Source organism: Rhinolophus sinicus, chromosome 2, assembly GCF_057876585.1.
Source record: "Rhinolophus sinicus isolate RSI-liver-muscle chromosome 2, RSI-T2T, whole genome shotgun sequence".
In the NCBI taxonomy this organism is placed as follows: domain Eukaryota; kingdom Metazoa; phylum Chordata; class Mammalia; order Chiroptera; family Rhinolophidae; genus Rhinolophus; species Rhinolophus sinicus.
In genome coordinates, this window is record NC_142502.1 from 190,106,725 (window position 1) to 190,127,567 (window position 20,843).

Genomic DNA, 20,843 nt, shown 5'->3' on the forward strand with positions numbered 1-20,843 from the left:
ATTAACAGTTGGCAAGGTTAACAGTTGGCAAGGTGCACACATTTGCTCTTGGGAAGTTTTGACATGTCTTGTGTGTGAAGCCGTGGTCACAGTCAGGGTAAGAGGGTCCCTCACTCCCAGAAGCCCCCTGCCTCCGCCTGGCTGGGGTTTGGCCTTTGTTCCCTTCCTGGAATGTCTTTGTCTGGTGTCTGCTCTCGGGATAAGCCGCACTCACGAAGGAGTTCAGCTGAGGAGCGAGTTTTGGGAGAGGGTACAGCTGGTTTTAGTTCCCCCAGGGGCCAGGGGCCCTACCCAGCGAAGACTCCCTGCTGGGGGCTGTCTTTGTGGGAAGAGATCCAACTACAACTTCACTTTGTCCAGTGAATCCGGCGGCTCTGGGGAGCCGTTTCCTCCTGAGTGATCGCTGCGGGGAGACTGCCCATGTCACCGAGTTGTCAGAATATCATGAAGTTGTTCCTCTCATCGTTGGTACCCGAGGCTGTGGTGACGTCACTTGTCTTGTTCCTGCTGTTGGAAAGCTGTGTCTTCGCTCTGACCTCATCTGTCTGCCCAGAGTCATCAGCTTTACTGATCTTTGCAAAGCCTGTGTCTGGATTCAGTGCCTTTTGTCTGTCCTCGCTCTGTTTTCTGTGTTGCTGGTTTCTGCTCTGGTCTCAGTCTTTCCTTTCCTCCCCCTTGGGTCCCGTTGGCTCTCCTGGTCATCCCCACATGGGCACCAGTCAGGACCGAGCTGAGCACGCAGACCCTGGGCTCGCTCTGTGTCCTGGGCTCCCGCGAGTTCTCGGGCCTCTTCTCTCCGGGCAGCGGCCTGGGCACTTGTGTGGCTACCTCGCTCATTTTCAGTCGCAGGGTTGTGTCCACAGCTGCCCATATACAGTCTGGTAAACCGCGGCTACGTGTGTCTTGCCAGCTTCTTCCTTGTGTCAGGCAGGAGGTGACTGATTCCATCTTGTTCAGAAGCAGAAGTCCCACCCACTTTTTTTTTTTTGGTAATTTTTGAAAATCTTTGAATTCTTTGGCAGCCAAGTGTGATAAAACGTGAGAAAGGATTAGAATAGAACGGTGACCTCTCACACGCCCAAGTCAGAGTAGAGGACAGTTAAGCCTCTTCACCCTGGCTCTCCATTTGCCTTTGGGGTGCTGCCAGGGGGATTTTCAGCTGCTGTCAGAAACATCCCAGGTCTCAGTGGACTTAAACAATGTGAGTTCCTGCCTGGCTCTTGGAATCCACAGCCGAGGCTCTGGGACAGGCAGCTGTTGCTGGAGGTTCTGCTGGTAGCCGCTCAGCTGGCCAGACCGGAGGCTGCCTGCTTTGCGGCTGACCTGTGGCACGGACGAGTTTGAGCCCTCCGTCTGCAGCCGCTTCATGGCTGCCTTCCACTAGCAAAGGCAGAGGACAGTCAGGACCCGCCCCAGTCGTCACCACCAGGCCCTATAGGAAAATGTTGGCTGAAGCTGTGGCTAGGGACCCAGGCTCTGGCCATCCTGTGGCTCTGCCACCCTCAGTCCCTGGCCAGCCAGGCTGTCACTGAAGAAGAAAGAGGGGGAAGGACAGGGGAAGGCTTGGAGCTCCAAGCCACCCAGAGGTCACGCGCCCCTGCTGCTGGCGGCGCTCAGGGGGCGCAGGGCACCTGCCCCGGCCTGGATGCTGGGGTTCTGGGTCCCCAGCCACAGCCTAGGTGTCCAGGGAGGTGTCCAGGATGGGAGGTGACATGTGAGTAGCCCACTGGCCACAGCCACGTCGTGCTGGCCTGCAGTGCATGACGCCCCTTCGTGGTTCATATCCTTTGCGTGCTCACCGCGTGTCTAAGCCAGGGCTCTGCGAGACGGCCCCTGTCCTCACTGTAGGAAGGACTTTACCCCCAACCCCGGCCTGCCTCCGGCAGCGCAGCTGTGGGCTCCAGATGCCACCATAGGAAATGCCACGTGCTTCCAACAGGAAGAATTTGGTTACTTGGGCATTGAAGGCCGTTTGTTTATCCTGCACAGGGAGTGGCCCAGTGTGGTGATCTGGGGACTGTCAGGCGGCCTCAGGGACCGTCACCCACAGTCGCTTCACAAAAGCCTTCCCTCCAAGGCACCTGGCAGGCCAGGGGTCCTGGGTCCTGTCACTGCAGATGTGCAGGCTGAGGCTTGGGGGCGTGCTGTGGGGGACGGGAAGGAGAAAACCCAGGAGGAATCCTGTCCTGGGCTTGGATCACAGCTGCAGGGAACCAGGAATTGCCGTTTCTGGGATGTGTTTATGCTCCTGCCACCCGAGTGTCTGGAAAGGCCGCCCCAGAGTCTGCCCGCTGCCCGAGGATTCCCCCCCGTGTGCTTCCCGTGATTCCGACATGCAGAAGTGCGTGATCTCTGCAAGCCCCCACCCCCTGCAGGCGCTGGGGCTGTGTGGGTGCAGGGCTGTGGAAGCTCGCCCCCCACCTGCCCCGAGAGCTGCAGTGAGGGGCCTGGGAAACCTGCCCCCTTACCCACTTGATTGCATCATCCTGTTTGTTTCTCTTTTACAACTTTTAAAATATTTTTATGCAAGTTGTACATGTTCGTGGTAGAAAAATGAAAATGCAGCTAAACGCAGCAGAACAAACTACATTCTTATAGAGGAAACTGTTGACATGTGGTCAGATACACACATACACACAGTTCTACGTGTGCTGTGTGCTCAGAAATGCTAGTATGTCTGAATATCCACCTATATCTACATCCATCAGTCTGTCATCTATCACCGCTCGTCTGTCTGTGTCTGTAGCTATCTATATCCACCTCTACTCTGTATCTACGAGTATCTGTCTGTCGTCTGCCTGCCTGTGTATGCACATCGATCTCAGAAAATGGGTCATGAGTGATGTCCTGTGCTGTAGTACACGTTGCACGTTTTAAAGTCTGATGACACTGTGGCCCTGTGTCTGCGTCAGTTAGAATTCTGTACCATCATTGTTAACGGCCACGTGATACATTTTTTAGAGTTGCAAATGTATTTAACTAAATTCTTATTATGGGTCATTTCCTAGTTTGCACTTTTCTGCTACTGTGCGTGCCTCCCAAATGCCAGGGGTGTATTTCTTGGATGACTCGAGGGCAACTTATGTGACCTGCACTTACAGCCATAGTGGGATGCCTCACACTTAGGGGTCTGCCCCAAGCCTAACCAAGGGCTAAGGAAGCAGCCTGGGGCCTGCGGCATGCTGGGTGTGGCATCCTGGCCCTGTGCTCTCCTGACATGTACCCTGTGCAAGGTTACGTCACCGCCAAGCCTCGGTTTCCCCTCTGGAGGAGCATCTCAAGGGCTAATGAAGGGTATGTATGTAAGCCGCCGCACCCAGAGCCTAGCACACTGGGAGCTGCTGTTTTGTAACCACGATCTGGATTTTTTGAATCACGCTGATTAAAATGTGGGCTTGCAGAGGAGTCCAGACGGGGGAATGGCAGGAAAGGCCTCGCGGGAGGGCTGCGTGGGCTGTTTCTCCTGGTGGAGAGCAGCTGTGCGTGCACAGGGCGTGGCTGCTCCGCTATTTTGTGCACTGACTATAGTTGAAGCAGATACTGCTGATGCAAACAGGAAATACCATTGGGCAGAATTGTCAATGCATCTGGGAATCGCAGCTTTCCTTAACAGACCAAACCCAAATGTTTAAGAAGCGTCTGGTTTTCTTTGTGTGGGCAGCACCTGTGAAGTGCAGGGACGGGACCCAGGAAATGCTCCAGAATTCTGCTTTTCTTTCTCTTCCCAACTTTCCTAAAATGCCATCTGACATAGATTGAATGTTAATTATTTGCTAAGAATTAAGGACAATAGAAACGAAACTCAGTTATTCTAAATAAACGTAAGGCTGACGTTGGCAGTCACGGGAAGAGTTTGTCTTTCCCATGATTGGAGCTTGTAGATGCGTATTTCTCTTTCTGTGGAGTAAAACAGCACTGTCACAGCTCTCAGGCAGGACCTCTCTTTACTCGGAAATGCTGTGGAAGGAAACATGAGAGTGGACATATGTGAGCGCGTGTGTTTGTTTCACCAGTGGAACAAGGGCTGTGGTTTATCTGACGTTCTTTCTAAATTTGTGCTGTTTGTCCTGATCACGGCTTCCTTTACGGAAAGGGAACCTAGATTAGGCTTGTCGCTTCCTGGACTGAAACAATATTTCTAAAAGTCTGTAACCATCTGAGCAATACTTTAACTTTTAAAAATAGCAATTAGAGTGGATACAGTTGGTCATCATTGTTAACTTATTCAGACATGTAGCATGTTTGTACTGGCAACAGGAGGCTAAATATTAACCTTGAGCATTTGTTTTCTTGTGCATGTCTTTTTGTTGTATAATTTTTTTTAGGTTAGTGCATGTGTCACCCCATCTATCCATCCATCCAGCCTTGGATCACATAACTACCCACCCATCCACCATCTACCCACCCACCCACCTGTCTGTCCATTTATTCATCTATCCATCCATCCTTCCATCCTTCCATCCTTCCATAACCCCCCCATCTGTCCATCCACCATCCCCCCCCCCCTGCACCTTCCCACCTACTCCTTGGGCCTTCCATCTGCCCACCTGTCACGTCTCTCTCCCAGCCCCATTACTGGACTCCTTGTTAAGTGTCCAGCACTGGGCTGGACACCCAGACCTTGCTGCTGGGGTGCTCACTGTCCAGGAGGGGCCAGGCCGTCCCATCATAGCCAGGTCCTGTGTCTCTACAGCCGGCTGCTTCCTGCCGTCCTCAGGGTGGGAGCGGGACTGGCAGCCCAGCTAGAGGGCTGGAGAAAAGGAGATGCTGGAGATGCACCCGGTCATTACAGGGGCCTCTCGTTTTCTGTCTGGACAGGACTGCAAGACCACAAGAACTCTGAAAGTCCCTGCAAAGACAGAGACCATGCAGCTGCCCAGCGAATGGGCTGTGGGCACGGCAGGTGAGGCAGGAACAAGGGGCCACCTGGGGGGCTTTCAGGAGGGATGGCTCTGCTTTTATTCTCTTTGGGGCTCGTCTTATAATTCCTCCCTCAGAAGCCTTTCCTGATGGGTCAGCCCAGACACGTCCGCTTTGTGTCTGCTGTCTGGCCTAGCTCTCCTGGCATCAGATCTTTTCTGATTGGCGGAAACATCTCTTTTACCTTTGAGAACAGTTCTCGATTGATAGTTAAGTTGGGCTGCACTTGTCTTCCTGAAAACATCAGTTGTGTGTATGTAGGAAGTCGCTGGCCAGAGGTGCTCCAGCCTTTTGGGAAGACGTGGCATCTGTGGCCTCCATTCTATGACCCATTTCTTCGGGAGGTGATTAAACACAATCAGCCTGATTGAAGCCTTTAGAAAAACGAGCCCAAATCAATCTTGCAGTGGCTTCTGCTTGGCTTGTGCTGCAGTGTGACTCTGGCTGCCTGGGGCTGTCCTGGGTGTGTGCCCGGTGGCATTTATCCGTTCGTTTTGCGGAACTTCAAGAGCCCGTCTGGCCCCTCTGCAACCTGTTCGGTTGTAACGTTTTCGGTGCCGAGCTGGGTACATCCCAACCTGCCTGGGCTCTGCCAGGCTCTTCGACGTGTCACCGTTGGCTGGGTCACAGTACGCAGACCCCTGGTCACATATTATTCTGGATGTTTCTGCAAAGGTGTTTCTGGATGAGACCAACATTTACGTCAGTAGCCTTTGAGTAAAGCAGATGCCTCCCTGCTCCCCCAGTGTGGGTGGGCGCCGTCCAATCGGTCGAAGGGCTTAGGACCCGAAGACGGACCTCCCCCCGCAGGAAGAATTCTGCCTCCAGGTCCTGGGACTCGGACAGAAGGGACTCAGGAGTGTCCCGTCTGCAGCCCACCCTACAGACACAAGCCGGTCCTTAAAGGAAATCCTTTTCTCGCTCTCCACCCCCTGCCCTCCTCTCCACTCCTGGGTCTGTTTCTTGGGGAACCCTGGCTGATACAGGTTTCCTGTTGATTGACACGTGACCCTGACCCACCCAGTCACAGCGGGCTGGACCTGGGCCGTTGTGCTGGCCAGTTACTCCTGGGCAGGCTTGACCCAGACAGGTCTCTCTGAGGAACTGGAACTAGAGGTTACGGGGACAAACAGCAAGCAGTGGGAGCTGAAAGCCACAGGCAGGAGGAGGCTCAGAGAAGCTCCAGAGGGGCCAGGAAAGCCCTGTGGGGGGCGCCGAGTTCCCCGCACTGGAGGGGCAGAGGGCAGCTGGAGCGTGGACACCCGGGGAAGGCACGTGTGGCCCTGGACTGATGCAGAGAGGGGTCAGGGTCTGCAGCTGTCTCCGCTCCTGCTCAGGAATGCAAGTTGTTGAATGAGTTTTATTCCCTGAGCCCCAAATAGTCCAGAAAGTCACTTGATTACTTTATTTTAAAACATAAAAGAAAAGCACCTTTTACTTACTGTGTAAGTGAGATCATTCATTTAAGAAGACCTTGAAATCACATTGAGGAAAAGAAAACCCGTGAACCCCAAAGCCCATAATCCGTGGGGCACAGAAACTCCTGCCATGTCACCTGTGCCGTTTTGGTTACTAAGTGGCTTCCACGTGGGGCCACCACACACTCCTCACCCCGACCCCCTCCCGGTGCTGCTCCTCTGTGTGTCCCTGGAGCTGAGCCCACAGCCAGCGAGGAGCGATTAGCAGGGCCTGTGTCACTGTCCCCCTGCCATCCCGTGGCCATCAGCATTGATCGTCACATCATGCTGAGCGCCTGCTTCCAGAAGAAATGAGTCGTGGCTGTGCCCCCAGCCCTCCAGGTGGCAAGCAGGGCCGATGGGCGGCTCCGGCCATACTGGATGCCCTCTGTGGGCGCCTCCCTTCACGCGACACACCCCCTCCGTACAGGGCTGCACTCCACCTGACTCAGGTTTCACCAGCCTGGAGAGGTGGAGGGTCCGTGTAAGAACACGTGTGCTGTGGGGAGGGAGCTTTGACCGACTCAGAATCTGCCCAAGTCGACCCCACTGTGGGGCATTGTCGGAGGGTTCACTCTGCACCCCACAGCCCCCTGCTTTGGGCGGGACCTGCTATTGCCTGGGTGGCCCCTTCATGCACCCTCTGTGCTCACCCTGCTACTGTGGGCTTGGGGCCCCGGGGAACAAACGTGAGCTCTCTTGGCTGGGAACGAGGTGGTGTGAAGAAAGACGCACGGTGAGAGGACGTAACTCCATCCTGGCGCCCAGGCCTCCACAGTCTGCAAAGTGTTCATGGACGGAAATGTGGCGACTTTGTCTGGGCTTGGAAGGTTGATTTGAATTGATTTGTCAAGTGTGGGAGAGCTACCGGCTACGTAGCTGTGGGAACCATACAGTCAAGGTCACAGAGAGCAAGCCGTCCGTCCAGCGCTAGGCTGCTTGTAGGATGTTCAGGGTGCGAGTTCAGGGACCCTGGAGATGGACGTGGGCCGTCACGCGCAGGCTGCAGACCTGAGGCTGCAGGAGGGCGCCCTGAGCGCTGTGAGTGGAGAAACGGGTGGCTTTGGGGCTGGGACTTAGTGCAGACAGAAGGTGCCCTGGCTGCGGCTGACCTTCAGTGGGTGATGACTCACCAGCACCGCCTGGGAGCCATGTGTGCAGAGGGACAGGGCCAGGGTCTGCTCGGCCTGGAAGGTGACAGACGAGTTGCAGAAGGGCATGTGGTTTTCACCGTCGGCGGATCCATGGTGTGAATCGACGGGTGAGCTCATGAATGAGCAGCCGGTATTGGCCTTGACTGTTGATGTTGTGTATTAAAGCTGGTAACTAGGTCTTTTCCACTGTAAACAAGAGGGACATGTTACTTTCCACTAAATATTTGTTGTTTTCAGTTTTATTTTTCATTTCATCCATATTTAGTAGGTATCTAAAAGATAAGAACGCCCTCAAAAAATAACCACAATATTGCATGTAAAAATTTAACATGTTAACATAATCTGATATCTCGTCAATGTCTCACCTTCCCCAGTCCTCCTGTGTGTGTGTGTGTGTGTGTGTGCACGCGTGTGTGCCCGGACGTGTGTGTGCCCAGACGTGTGTGTGCACGGGCGCTTGTGGGACCTACAGATGGTTGGTTTGAGCCAGGATCCATCTGCACAGGGCATTTAGCTGACTCATTACATAGCTTTTCAAAATCTGCAGTTCTCTCATTTTATTTAATTGGTTAGAAAGGATAGCAGGTCACGTGTCCTGCAGGGTTTCCCATGCTTTGAGTTTGGTGCCATCCGCTGTGTGTGATGCGACTCTGTACCCCTCTGTTCCTGGTTGTGACATCCAGGCGAGGGTCTGCCTCGTAAGTGGTGCCCTGCGCTCCGTGGATCGTTAGGGACGTGGCCTCCGTTCTTCCGCATTTGGTGACGTTCTTGTTTGTGGCTCTTTGCTTTCCACTCCCTGATATGTGCACCAGCCCTTCGGCAAACACCTCCCGGCACTGCTGGTCGCTTGCCCTGCCAGTCCAGTGTGATCCTGTGATGCTTTTGCAGGAGGCTTTCTGTGTGAGTGAGAACTTTCTGGCACCAACAATTTGGCGACTTGATTCTCAGCGTTTTGCCCATTGGGTAAATTAGATGAGCCTGCTGTCTTATTTCCAACAGGAGTTTACACAGACTCAGGGGTGTGGTGGCAGAGTCTTTGTTTGTGTGTAGAAGGCATTGTCCTTGGTGATGTGGTTTCCGACAGGAAAAGCCACTGAGGGCAGGAGAATCAGGTGGCCGTGGGCAAACAGGACCCACAGGGCTCTGAACAAAGGGGCCTGAATGCAGGTGGGAGCTGTGGAACCCGCACCGTCAGACTCTCCACCAGGGAGCTGGCGTGAGCCTGTGGGTCAGGAACTCCCCAGCCAGGCACCTTCTCTGCCCGTACTCGCTCATGGCCGTTTTCTGGAGAAGAAATGTGGAATGGTGTTATTAGCGTTTTAAAGGAAATGGCCATATTTAAGTCAGATTAGTCTTTCTATCGATGCGTGCGTGTCGGCCAGGTGAAAACTGGGGAGTGCTGAGCGCTGCTGTGACTGTTTTCAGATCACACTGCGTGAAGGCACTGTTGGGAGTGTCCCCAAAGAAGAGCAGGGTCTTAGGGACACGGAGGCCAGGCCTGGGCATGAGGCTGGAGGTCCCTTCCCAGCTGCCCTGTTAGACGATGTGATTCCAGGCCAGTCAGTTCATTTCTCTGAACCTGTCCCCCTCAGGTGACATGACGGAACACCACACCATGAGAGCGGGAGGTGGCCTGTCCCTTTCAGAGGGTGGTCCCTGCACTCTGCATAGAACGCCGCCCCCCTCCCTTGTGAGGGCCTGTACCCCCCCTGCCCTTTGTCTCCGGGCTGCGATCCCCCTTATCCTCTGCTTCCTGCTGGGCTCATTGCCCTTCATCTCCTCACAGTGGTCCTGGGAGGCAGGTAACGTGGTTACCTTATTCTATGCACAAGCACATGGATGCTCAGCGACGTCTACGTGTCTGTCTAGGGTCACACAGCAGCAAAGTGCAGAGGCAAGACCCAAGCCCAGGCCCGTGTGCTCTTCCAGGCAGCATCTCTCCTGTCTGCTGCCAAGGCAGGAAGGACTGACAGACCACTCGGCGTGCAGAGGGCGTACTGTGCCTGGAGCACGCGTGTGTGTGCCCGCACACACGACACAACCTGGCTGGGATGCCCCCCAGTGGGAGTCAGCTGGGCGTGAATCCGCCTGGCCTGCAGGGATGTCCCCAGATGGTGACACCTTGGCCTGTCTGCTTCCAGAGTCCAGAACTGGATGCCAGGCCGACAGAGGACTGGGGCCATCGTACCTGTGTGAGGCCTGAGGTGTCACAGACAGGAGGTGGGCTCCTGCCTGCAGCGTATCTTGTCCTCCCAGCAGGGCGGTGACACACGCAGACGAGCAGCAGGAGGCCGGTTCCCACGGCCACCGCCCCCGCCCAGAACCTTGGCACACTCTGCTGGGAACCTGCCCGTGTCCTTGCTGTTTCTAATTAGAGCGACGTCAGCCTGCTGTGTTTTCACTGACACACTTAGTTGGAAGGAATGGATTTCACGCTCGTCCCTGCAGTGGTTTCTGCCTCATGTTTGCTCAGAAGACCGCGTGGGGCCCTCCCACAACGGCACCGTGTCCTTGGCGTAACCCCGTACGCTGGGCTTTCTGGGACAGAGGAAATGGCCTTGGGGAAGACTGGTGCCCACTTCTGCCTTTTTCCCTGGAAAGCAGGGAAAATGCGTATGTTGTGATTTTTTTCACCATGGTCCCAGGGTCCACGCTGTCCTTTTCAAGGCACAGGGAGGGCCTCGGGGACTGGCCTGACCAGCGGTGCCCCCGAAACATACAGCCTAGAAGCAGGTTACTCTCCCAGGCAGAGGGGTGAGATCCAGTGCCGCCAGCACCTCGTCCACAGCCTGGGCCGAGGGCCCGCGTGGCCCCGTGTGGGTTTGTTGGCCTGCGAGCCGTGCATTAGGCTTGAGAAAGTCAGGAGAAGAGGGTTATTTCCTGACATACAGTGTTTCGAGTGGCACGCTGCGGTGCCGTGGGCAGTGTCACTGGCTGAGCCTAGCACGCCCACTGCAGTGTGACCGTCATTGCAGTGACAGTGCAGTGGTAACTTCAGAGACCGTGTGTCTACAGAGCCAGGAGCCCTTCTGCTGGCCTTCTGGGCGTAGCTAGCTATATCCTGCCAGATGGGGCATCGATTGAGATGTAGCAGGCAGGGTCCGTGGCTTGTTGGTGCAGAAATTCAAGGCAGGGGGACGACAGACGAGAGCATTTGGCAGGTGGTGTGCTGAGTCCCCGTGGGCCTCTCCAGTCCGTGTGGCCTCTGGGATCTGAGATCCTGGGTGAATGGGAGACACAGCAGGGAACTCGGCTGCCCCACAGAAAATTAAGTCCCCACGTGGCCCAGAGCAGCCTTATGCGGGCACTACCATCCCGCATAAGGGTCCCCCCGCTCATCCAGGGGACCCTGTCCGATGACCCATCTCCTCCGAAGGCTCGTGAAAGAAAAACTGGGTGATATTCAGCAAAGAACCCAATGTCTGCCTCTCCCCGGCTCCTGGGGCTGCCGACTGAACAGAGGTGGACGCACAGTCCTGGGGGGACCCTCTCACTTTGTATTTTGCTCCTTCACCAGGAAGCAGCCCTGTGTCCCCTGGGTGGCATGGATGTCACCTGCAGAAGTAATGCTCAGAGTGGGTCTGGGTGCTGGTGGCAGCGTGCAGCTGCTTTGTTACCGTTGGCAGCAAGATAGTTAAAGGAGCTGCCACAGCAACTTGACATTGCTGTGACATTCAACAACATTTTTACCGTGTTTTACAAAAGTTTCAGCCGATGATGGAGAGTGAGGAGAAGAAGCAAACCATCAGACAGGTCCCTCACCGTAACGGCCAAAAAACACTGACCTCAGTACAGTTTGCTGACCCAGCGTCATCCACTGCATGGGTGGCCATGAGCCACCTCATGCCGTGGTGACAAGGGGCAGGACCCTGGCCTCCAGGACTCTGATGGCTCCATTCTTGAAAGCGGTTATCAGTAATCACGTGGCTGAGGGCCATGTCAAGGGGCATCCCAGAGGGTGCTGTGCGTCGTCATAGCCATGGTGTGGTGTCGGGAGTTCTCTATACGAGGTCTGACAATGAAGTTCACGAACTCATCCTAGAAAAAGTGCCACATACCTCATTGCTGAATATCACTACGGTCACCTTCGAAGTTCTTCCCTTGGGAAGCTATGCACTGACGCCAGTGCCTAGTCCACCCTTCAAAGCAATTTTGGAACTCTTTCTCTGGAATGGCCATCAGAGCTGTCGTCATATTACCCTTGATGTCCTGAATGTCACCAAACTGTCTTCCTTTCAATATTTCCTTTATCTTCGGGTAAAGAAAGAAGTCATTGGGGGCCAGATCAGGTGAGTAGGGAGGGTGTTCCCATACAGTGATTTGTTTACTGGCTAAAACTTCCTCACAGACAGTGTCGTGTGAGCTGGTGCATTGTCGTGATGCAAGAGCCATGAATTGTTGGCGAAAAGTTCAGGTCGTCTAACTTTTTCACGCAGCCTTTTCAGCACTTCCAAATAGTAAACTTGGTTAACTGTTTGTCCAGTTGGCACAAATTCATAATGAATAATCCCTCTGATACCAAAAAAGTTAGCAACATTATTGTAACAAGTTTGCGAACTTAATTGTCAGGCCTCCTATGCAGAGGCATCAGGCCGAGGACTCAGGAGGCAGCTGAGCAGGGCTGTTGGCCGGGTCTGGTGGTGTCGGTGCCATAATTGTCACTCGTCCACAGATGCGGGTCCCCTGCAATGCCTGCACCCAGGGCCTGGCCTCTGACCCACTCACATGCTTTCCTTGTGATATGCTGCTATTTCCTTTGCTGACTGCATCTTTGGTTATGTTTTTAAAAATTTTAGTGGCTTGGATAGAGAAGGTAAGTGGCCGTCACACGCCCAAGAGGATTTTTAGCAAATCCTGAGGCAGAAGGGGAGCTGAGGTAAACAGGATGAAATTTGTGTTTCTGCTTCCTTGAGTCGGGCCTCAGGGCCCTGCGTCTGGCTGCCAGGGAGGGCGGGGCCCCCCAGCTACGAGCTGTCCCCATCTGTCCTCAGGATGCTGTTCCACACCAGCCTCCAGATGAGAAAGGCAGCATCAGCGAAAGGTTCCTTCCCGGTTGCCTGAGGACGTTTTGGGGGCTAATGAGTCTTTTGTGTTTGTCTGGTTCCCTCCCAGTGTTGGCTGCTACTACGCTGGGAGCCCCACTTGCGTCATATCCTGCCTCAGGCATCTCGGGTGATTCTTGATTTTTTTCTGTCTTTGTTCTCCTTTTCCCTCCCCCCAGCTCCTTAAACTGTTTCATGTGTTGTTTTTTGTGTACTTTTTTGCTTTTTACGATTTGTGAAAGGAGGGAGGTAGGGATGAAAACAAAAATAAGAGTAAATATTGTTGTTATGTATAAAAATTCTGTGATTTCTAGCTGTAACCCCAGTTTTTTCAAAATTACTCAGTAATATTAAATTGAATTACATTATATTCAGACATCAGCTGCATAAATACCAGATTTGGGGGGCGACATTAATTAAAAGCGATTCCTTTGGTGAAGTTTCCCGAGTGGAGGTTGTCCCGTCTCCTCGCTCTGTCGCTCCCTCCTCTGGGCACAGTCTCCCTGCCGTCTTCCAGTCCTGTGGCTCTGAGTGACAGCTCTACTTTTGTCCTCACGCTGGGCTTTTCCTCCAGGCTGCACACTGTGTGTCTGCGTAGCCCCCCGCTTGGAGGTGTAGCTGCATCTGAGGCTCGTGTGCCCTTCACCCCGACGCCCCCCAGCGCCCACCTCAGTGAGGGGCCCAGACACTTGCAGTAGTTGAGGTGAGCGTCTGCCTGAGCCCTTCCTTCCCACACAGCACACGTCCGGTCCCCGGCAGTCCTGGTGACTGTCCCTCCACGCCCTTGTCCGTGTGTCCTGCCGCCGCCCTGGTGCAGGCTTGGGGCTCATCAGGGGGCTGAGGGTCCACAACGGCTGCTGACGTTCGTTAAACATGCAGGTGCCTGGTGTTCATCGCTGTAAAGAAGCAAGTGTGCCGTGCGCGGAGACTGCGCCAAGCACTGGAGGCTGCTCCAGTGATGGTCTTCGTACGCGGTCGTCCTGCGCCGCTAACAGCGGTAACACCAACACACAGGTTTCAGTGTCTGAACGGCAGCATCCGTGCACAAAGTGTAAATCATTTCATTCCGGCCAAATATGAATGACAGACCCTAAGGTCGGGTTTCAAGGTGTTGTTTTTAAACTACGCGACCGTCACCGATCTCCAGTGTCCACATTTTGGGTAGAAATTGAATGGGGAGCTCGAAGGAGGGTCAGCATTTCCGGGTAGAGTCTTGTCATCAGAAGGGTGTTGCATCTATTGTAACTCTGGTTTTTAACCTCAGTAAGTACTTGAAATGTGTCCCCTCGGAAGCGGGACTCAGAAGCCCTGGGGTCCGTACTGCAGGCTTCTCAGAAGGTCTGGGTCGGTGGCCGTGCTGCGCCCCCTCACTCACCTGGAAATTGTACAGCTCGGCCCGGAGCCAGAAACCAGGATGGTGCTGGGGGCCTCCAGACCACTTGGCACATTCTGACCCAGACATGATCAAAATTCTTATATGACATGTACTCATGCCCCAATACTTTAAAAAATCCAGGCTCTAAAGAGAAAGCGCTGATACAAAAGCATTGAAAATAAAGACACTTCACCTCTGAGATGTGTTATTTGTAGAGAATGTTGGCAGGTAACACCTGCTCCTGTGCTGTGGACACACAGCCCCAGACGCAGACTCGAGAAGGAACAAAATACCCGAGTTCTAATCATGAGAAAAGTAACTTCTGTCAGGTTTGCTGCTTTGATAAGGTACGTTTTCAATCTGTAATCGAAATACTTTTGGTTGTCACACCAAACAGTATCTACTGTGTGATTTTGAATTTGTTGACAAATCATTCTTAATCTTTTAAAATTTCAAGGAAAGGTAAAACGTGTCACTTTAGTAAATAGGAAAAAGTGAAGATTGTCTTATTTTCAAAATTGGCATACTTGAAGAGGATAGTAAGATGGACTTTATAAGTCTTCAATGATTGTGTTTTTTTCCCTCATGGCGACTTTTGATGATTAAATGAAACATCTCTGGTGGTCTGTCTGTTCTGTGTTACGGTGAAAGGGAGCTCGCAGGCAAGAAGCCCCAGAGGGAGTTCAGTTAACGTTTGGATCTTGACTTCTGTCTGAGTTCTGAACTGCGATTATCCAACGCTCTGCAGTAAGTCGTGATTTTGATATTAAATGTAAACCTGTGCTTCATCCCAAACACTGCAGTTCTTCCCAGCTTTTTGTTTTTGTATTTTTCTGGTAGGTGTTTTGTTTCTATCAAGGTTTTGCAATAATGGAAACATTAAAACAAAGCAGTCACCCTGAAACTCTTCGCCTTATAAACTTAGAGTCTGCTGGGCTTTTTACTAGAAGATAGGAATGACCCAGGTTCCGTTTTTGAGAGTCTGACCTGCAGACCTCGTGCCTCAGGGGTCACGGTGGTTCCAGGCAGTGAGGGTCGCTGCCCTGGTGGAGCCACAGGTGGGCACTGCAGGAGGGGCGTGGACTCCCCCCCGGGCGCGGAGACGCCTCTGGGAGTGGCCTGGCCTGACCAGAGCCGGGCTGACTCTCACTTGTTCTGCTACTTCCCGAGAGAGTGGCTGCAGGGAAATTACCCTGCTTCTTAGTTTCTGAATCCTTGTTTGCCAAATGCAGGGATTTTTTCTAACCGATTCCAGTGCTCCCTCCCAAAATGAGCCACTTTACCGTTCCCTAACTTGTGCCCACCAGCACCCCCACCCCTCGGTGTTACCTCGGTCGCTTCTGTAGCCAAGGTTGGAGTGGACCGTGACGTTCACCAGGTCTTGCCCTAAAGTCGTAATTTCTGGGAGCCCTTGAGTGTCTTCCTGCCCTACACCGAGCCTCTCTAAGTGTGGAGATGCCCCTCACGCGCCCGCCGACCTTGGAGGTGACGGCCACCACGGCTGTTTGTAAAGAGCTTTACGGTTGGTGGCGACCTCTTACCCGCCCGTCTCCGCATGCACATGTCGTAGCACTGTCTCGGCTGTTTGGATGTTTTGTGGCTCAGGCGCCTGCACGGGGCAGGTGGACACGTCCCGGCTCATGCAGGAAGGGGTGCAGAGCTATCCCGGGGCCTCGCTCGTGGCCTCAGAGGCAGGTAACGCTGTCCTCTGTCTGCTCAGTGTTCATGTGGGCTCAGCCTTTTCGTCACCACGCCATTTGTGCGTTTCCAGAGCTTTCTTCAGTCTGGCTCTTTTCCTCATGATGCCCACTCCATGGACGACTTTCCAGGAGTTTGTTGTTTGTTGGGAGAAGTGGCACCGAAACCCTGCTGGTGGCCGATAACCAGATGGCCTGGTTGTTGCAAGCAGGTGTGGGTGAGGGCTGTGTGGCCACGTTGCCACCGTACTCAGCCCCGTGGCCCCAGGGAGAGGGCACTCCGCTGGGGCGTGGGAGCAGAGACACGCTGAGGGAGTGTTTCTCAAATGCTCATTGTTGCGTTTAGGACAGTTTTGTTTACCGTTAGGGTTCTTTGTGAAGTAGTTACTAGATTATAAGAGTAATTGCTTGTAAAATAACTGAGCCACACCCATGTGCGATACAGGTCGTAGAGGGTCCTCGGTGTAGGGGGATTTGCCTGCCCAGACTGTTACACATTATTTAGAAGTTAAAAAAGGGGAATTAAATTGCACACTTGGTTTTAACCACTTGTTAAGTGCAGAATGCAGTTATTTGTATGTAATGCTTTGTGTCAGCAGTGACGAGGGGCTAAGGCTCGGATGGGGAGGCACACACACCTGCAGTTAGTGTCTGTTCATGGGCGTGTGCAGGTACAGATGCCACTCATATAAACACACAGAAGACGCACACACAAATATGCACACAGTCACACACACACACAGCGCCTCCTTCCAGCATCTCTGAAGAACAGTGGTTTTCACCTTGCTTCACCTGGAGAGATTAAAATGTAGATCACCAGCCCCACCCCCCGAGTTTCTGAGTCTGCAGACTTGGGGTAGGGCCCAGATTTTACTTTCCTAACAAGTTCCCAGGTGATGTCACTCCCGACCAGGGGACCCCACAGAGGACACTGCTGAAGAGAATCATCACCCATCCTGACATTTCTTTCTGGGTGGGAACTCACTCAGGTGGAACGCAGCCCCATACTTTGCAGTCGTGACTTTGAATTTGGGGCTCGTATATGAAATGACTCTTGGTTTCCCTGTCCATGGTCTTCACTCCCTCTGCTCTCTCTATGGGTTGGGGTCACATGGCCTCTTACGCTTGCATTGCTCCAAGCATGGCTGTCTCTGGGGTGACCTGGATGTGTGCGTGTGTAAATGCTGAGTGTGTAAACAGTGTTTCCGCTTCTTCAGAGTGGGTAATTCCTAAATTAGGCTCCCGAGTTCACTCCCCTTCTTTTTCCTGTAGTCAGTGTGGTGTCTGGTCCATGCAGTGAGGTTTTCGTTTCAGCTGTTGTGGTCTTCAGTTCTAGAACCTCAATTTCGTTCTGTTTAAAACTCATTTTAGCTTCTCTGCTAAGGGAAGGGGGCCCTGTTTGCGCCCCACCTTGGCTGGCTAGCCGTGGGGTCTTTTCCAGGCTACCTGGTCAATAGAGAGGGGAACCGCTCTCACTGTGAAAGGCTTGTAAAATATCCCCCTTAACCTAGGCCAGTGCTATCCGGAAAAATTAGGGTGTGATGCACGTGAGGAATTTTAAGTTTTCTGGTAGTTTCACTAAAAAATTAGCAGTGAACAGGTTAATTTTGCTAGGACGTTATTTAACTCCTGTGTATCAAACATACTCGTATTTCAACACGTAACCAATATACATGTGTGTCAGTGACAGAGGTAAATTCAGCTTTTCAGACGAGGTCCTTGCAGCGTGTCATCACGTCGGGGCTGGCGACTCGGGCTCAGAGCGGCTGTGGGGGCTGCTGTGCCTGCGGCTCCTCCCTGTCCCCCCGCTGTCCGAGGTTCGGTCGCGCCACCTGCAGACATGGGGGGGGGGGGTCGTTGTCCATATCAGGAGGCCAGTTCTCAACCTTTCCTGCCGTCTGCCCGGGTTTAATTTCAAGTGGCCAAGTCCTTCATCCACATGGAAGGTTTGCCTTCTGGTGCCCAAGTTGTTTTCGCTGTTGGCTCCCGTCCGTCAGTTGAGTTTCTTGGGGAGCAGGAGGCAGAGCTGGAGGCGGTCCAGCCGCAGCCTCACCCTGGACTTGAAGCTCGAGGGCGTCCGACCCATTCCCGCTGTGCATGGGAGTGCAGCTCGGCGAGTGTGCCAGGGACATTGGCTCTGGTGTCGGCCCAGACGTCCGTTCAATTCTGTGTCACCCTGAGTTTGTTATGTTTGAGGTGAGTGCTCGTCCCAGCCCTGGGGCTTGTACTGCAGACTGAGCTGTTTCCTCGTTAGTACCTGATCCAAGGTTCATGCTGGAAACCTGCCTCCCTCCCTTCTGTCCTCCCGTCTGTCCTCCCGTCTGTCCTCCTGTCCCTGCCCCCAGCGTCCTGACCTCTAGCACCTCCCCCAATGGAACCAGGTGCGCTTTTCTGAATCTGATGTGAATTAAATTCTCGTTTGCTTACAAACAGGCTCATGTGGGAGTTGGGGGGCATTGTTCCCGGGAGAATTTGTTGGTGGATGATGGGAATTGTCAGAGAAGGCAAACCAGGTTGAGGGGTTGGGATCACAGGTCGGAGGGTGGCTGTGGCTGCCTGGGTGGGCGGAGGGGACCCCCTTCCCGAGAACTATACCCTAGGAGGAAGCCACACACAGCGAATGACAGTGGCTAACACATTTTGGAGAGGCTCGTATGACATCATAAACTAGGACCAATTCTCAAATCATTTACGGTTATGAAATGGTCTCAGAATAACCAGATTCCTGAAAAGATTATGAACATTAAACCCTCTCAGTAAATGTCACAGGAGAAACATCCATTCATGATTTGGACCAAATGCTGCCCAGAGTCCCCACACTGGTTTCCTGGGGCCGACATAGCAAAGCACCACAGAGGGGCGTCTTAAGCAGAAATAAATATTATCTCTTGGCCCTGGAGGCTGTAAGTACGAGATCGAGGGTTTGCAGGGTTGCTTCCTCCTGAGCTGTGAGGAAGGATCTGTGCCATGTGTCCCAACTTCTGGTGGTTTGCCAGCGGCCCTTGGTGTCCCTTGGTTTGTGGCAGAGTAAGTCCAGTCTTCACAGGGCACTCTCCCTCTGCGCCTGTCTCCAAATTTCCCCTCTTTGTAAAGACATGAGTCCTTTTGGATCCGGAAACACCCTACTGACCTCATTCTGCCTGGGACAGCTCTATAAAGACTCTGTCTCCAAATAAGGATGCATTCTGAGGCCATGGGGGAAGGACTGACTGCACCATGAGAATTTGGGGGACACAGTTCAACCCGCAATAATCCCTACTAGACTGTTGGAAGGGGTTGGACCTATGAGTAAGGAATTTTAATTTTTCTAGGACTCTTTGATAAAGAAGGCAGTCTTTCTGTTTGTTTTCAGTGACATTCATACTAGTTTATAGATTTTAATTCAAGCTGGGGGAGGGCAAAAACAGACCTCCCTGTGTGCCTTTGTCCCTGAATCCGCTGTCCTCAGTGTCAGAGCTCCCCAAACTCGCTCGGCTCGAAGGTGGACTGTGCTGGGCCAGGTGGCAGCTCAGTGTGTGGTCTGTCCAGGCTGTTTAGGTCCTTCCTTTGTCCCTGAAAACACAAACGACTGGTCTACCCGTGCACATTTAACGCTACGTAAACTACCTGGTTAGAAGCAGTAGGCTGAGATCCCGGGTATCAGCCTTATTTTCCCCACTTGTGTGCTGAATGAGCTCTGTGGCCTGAGACATTCAGTAAACTTCCTCACTAAGAAAACGTTATAGGTAGTTAGCTGGTAAACAACCGAATTCCAGCTCATGAAATTACGGGAGTGAGCTCTGAAGTGTTTACACAATTGCACAGCCCGTGTCCCTCTTGTTGAATAGATGCGAATTAAAGCTGTGTTTAATATGTTAACTCTTACTGACATTGAATGGTTTTTCGGTGGGTTGGCAGAAGATGGATGGGTAGGCAGTTAATGCAATTGTTCACCTCCTCATAATAATTGTTTACACAGACGTGTGTAAGGTGAGGCCACCGATCTGTCATTCAGATAAATATTCCTGTACTAGGCAGCATCAGCCAGAGATGGTTCATCCAAGGCATGAGCTGCGTAATTTCATTCCTTAAACACCTCCGCACGGTTTGCAGGTGAATATTCACCAACGGCCCAGAATAGTGCCGAGTGACGATGTCGCGCTGTAAACGCATTTCTTGTCTCTTCACAGGGATCTTCGCTTTAACAGAATCAGAGAGATCCAGCCTGGAGCCTTCAGGAGGCTGAGGAGCCTGAATACCTTGTAAGTCCGATGCTGCACGGGGGCCAGTGGGACAGGTGGAGGAGGGCCGGTGCTTGTGCATGCCGCCCCTTTCCAGGGCAGACGAGCGGTCACTGCCAGAGAACTGCCCTGCACTGACATGTCTGGCCAGGTCCCCGTACTTCCCGTTTTTGCATGATGGCCTTCCCATTGGCCCCCGTCCTGGCAGGCGTGGAGAGCCTGAGAGATACAGGACACAGAACCATGTCTCTCCCGCGTGGGGGACAGGGAACGCCTGCTCTGTTGCACACAAATCTGAAACTACGGGGGGAAGGGGGGGAGGGAGGGTCGTGGACCCTCATTTCTTAAGCACACTTGGAATCACGAGGGTCCAACACGGAAAGTACTATTTCTTTGAGTTAATTTAGCAAATGTTGAACTTAAGGTCCGTGGCTTAATTGTTTTGTGAAGTTTTTCAAGATTATAGGAAATGTTTTTTCATAACACCATTCCGAAGTGTTGTGTTTTTAATTCTTACTGAAACTTCCTTCCTAGACTTCTCAACAATAATCAGATCAAGAGAATCCCTAGTGGGTCCTTTGAAGACTTGGAGAATTTAAAATACCTGTAAGTTCAATGACCAGCTCTCTCCCCCAAATCTTGCTATTTATGTTTGCACTGTGGACTCACCGAGCTGCACTTTGTACTGTTGATGAACGGTTAGTACATTCATGTAAGGAAGTTTTGTTTTCAGAAGGTGAGTGAGATTTAGGCTGGGATTTTTAAAGTGAGTTGTCATAAGTATAAAGTGCTACGTTGTGCAAAGTTTTGTGTTTAGCTACTGAGCCTTAAGGAAAACAGACTGAGAGAATGTCAAAGCCAGAGTCTCTGAAAGTCATTGTGGGCGTCATAATGGCCCTTCTTGGGGTGGAAGTTGCCACATAGTCAGTCGCCTATGTGGGTGAAGAGCTGACATATGTTTTAGAAAACATAAGCTCT

The 20,843-nt window shown here is 52.7% G+C and overlaps 1 protein-coding gene across 2 annotated transcripts in view; it reads left to right on the forward strand.

Moving 5' to 3' along the window:
* PXDN (peroxidasin) overlaps positions 1-20,843 on the forward strand; it is a 68,021-nt gene that overhangs the window by 6,308 nt on the left and 40,870 nt on the right. For both annotated transcript variants that reach the window (XM_074331615.2, XM_074331616.2), the window contains exons 2-3: positions 19,815-19,886; positions 20,400-20,471. In XM_074331615.2, the coding sequence (XP_074187716.2) occupies positions 19,815-19,886; positions 20,400-20,471 (144 nt within the window). The remainder of the gene's footprint in view (positions 1-19,814; positions 19,887-20,399; positions 20,472-20,843) is intronic.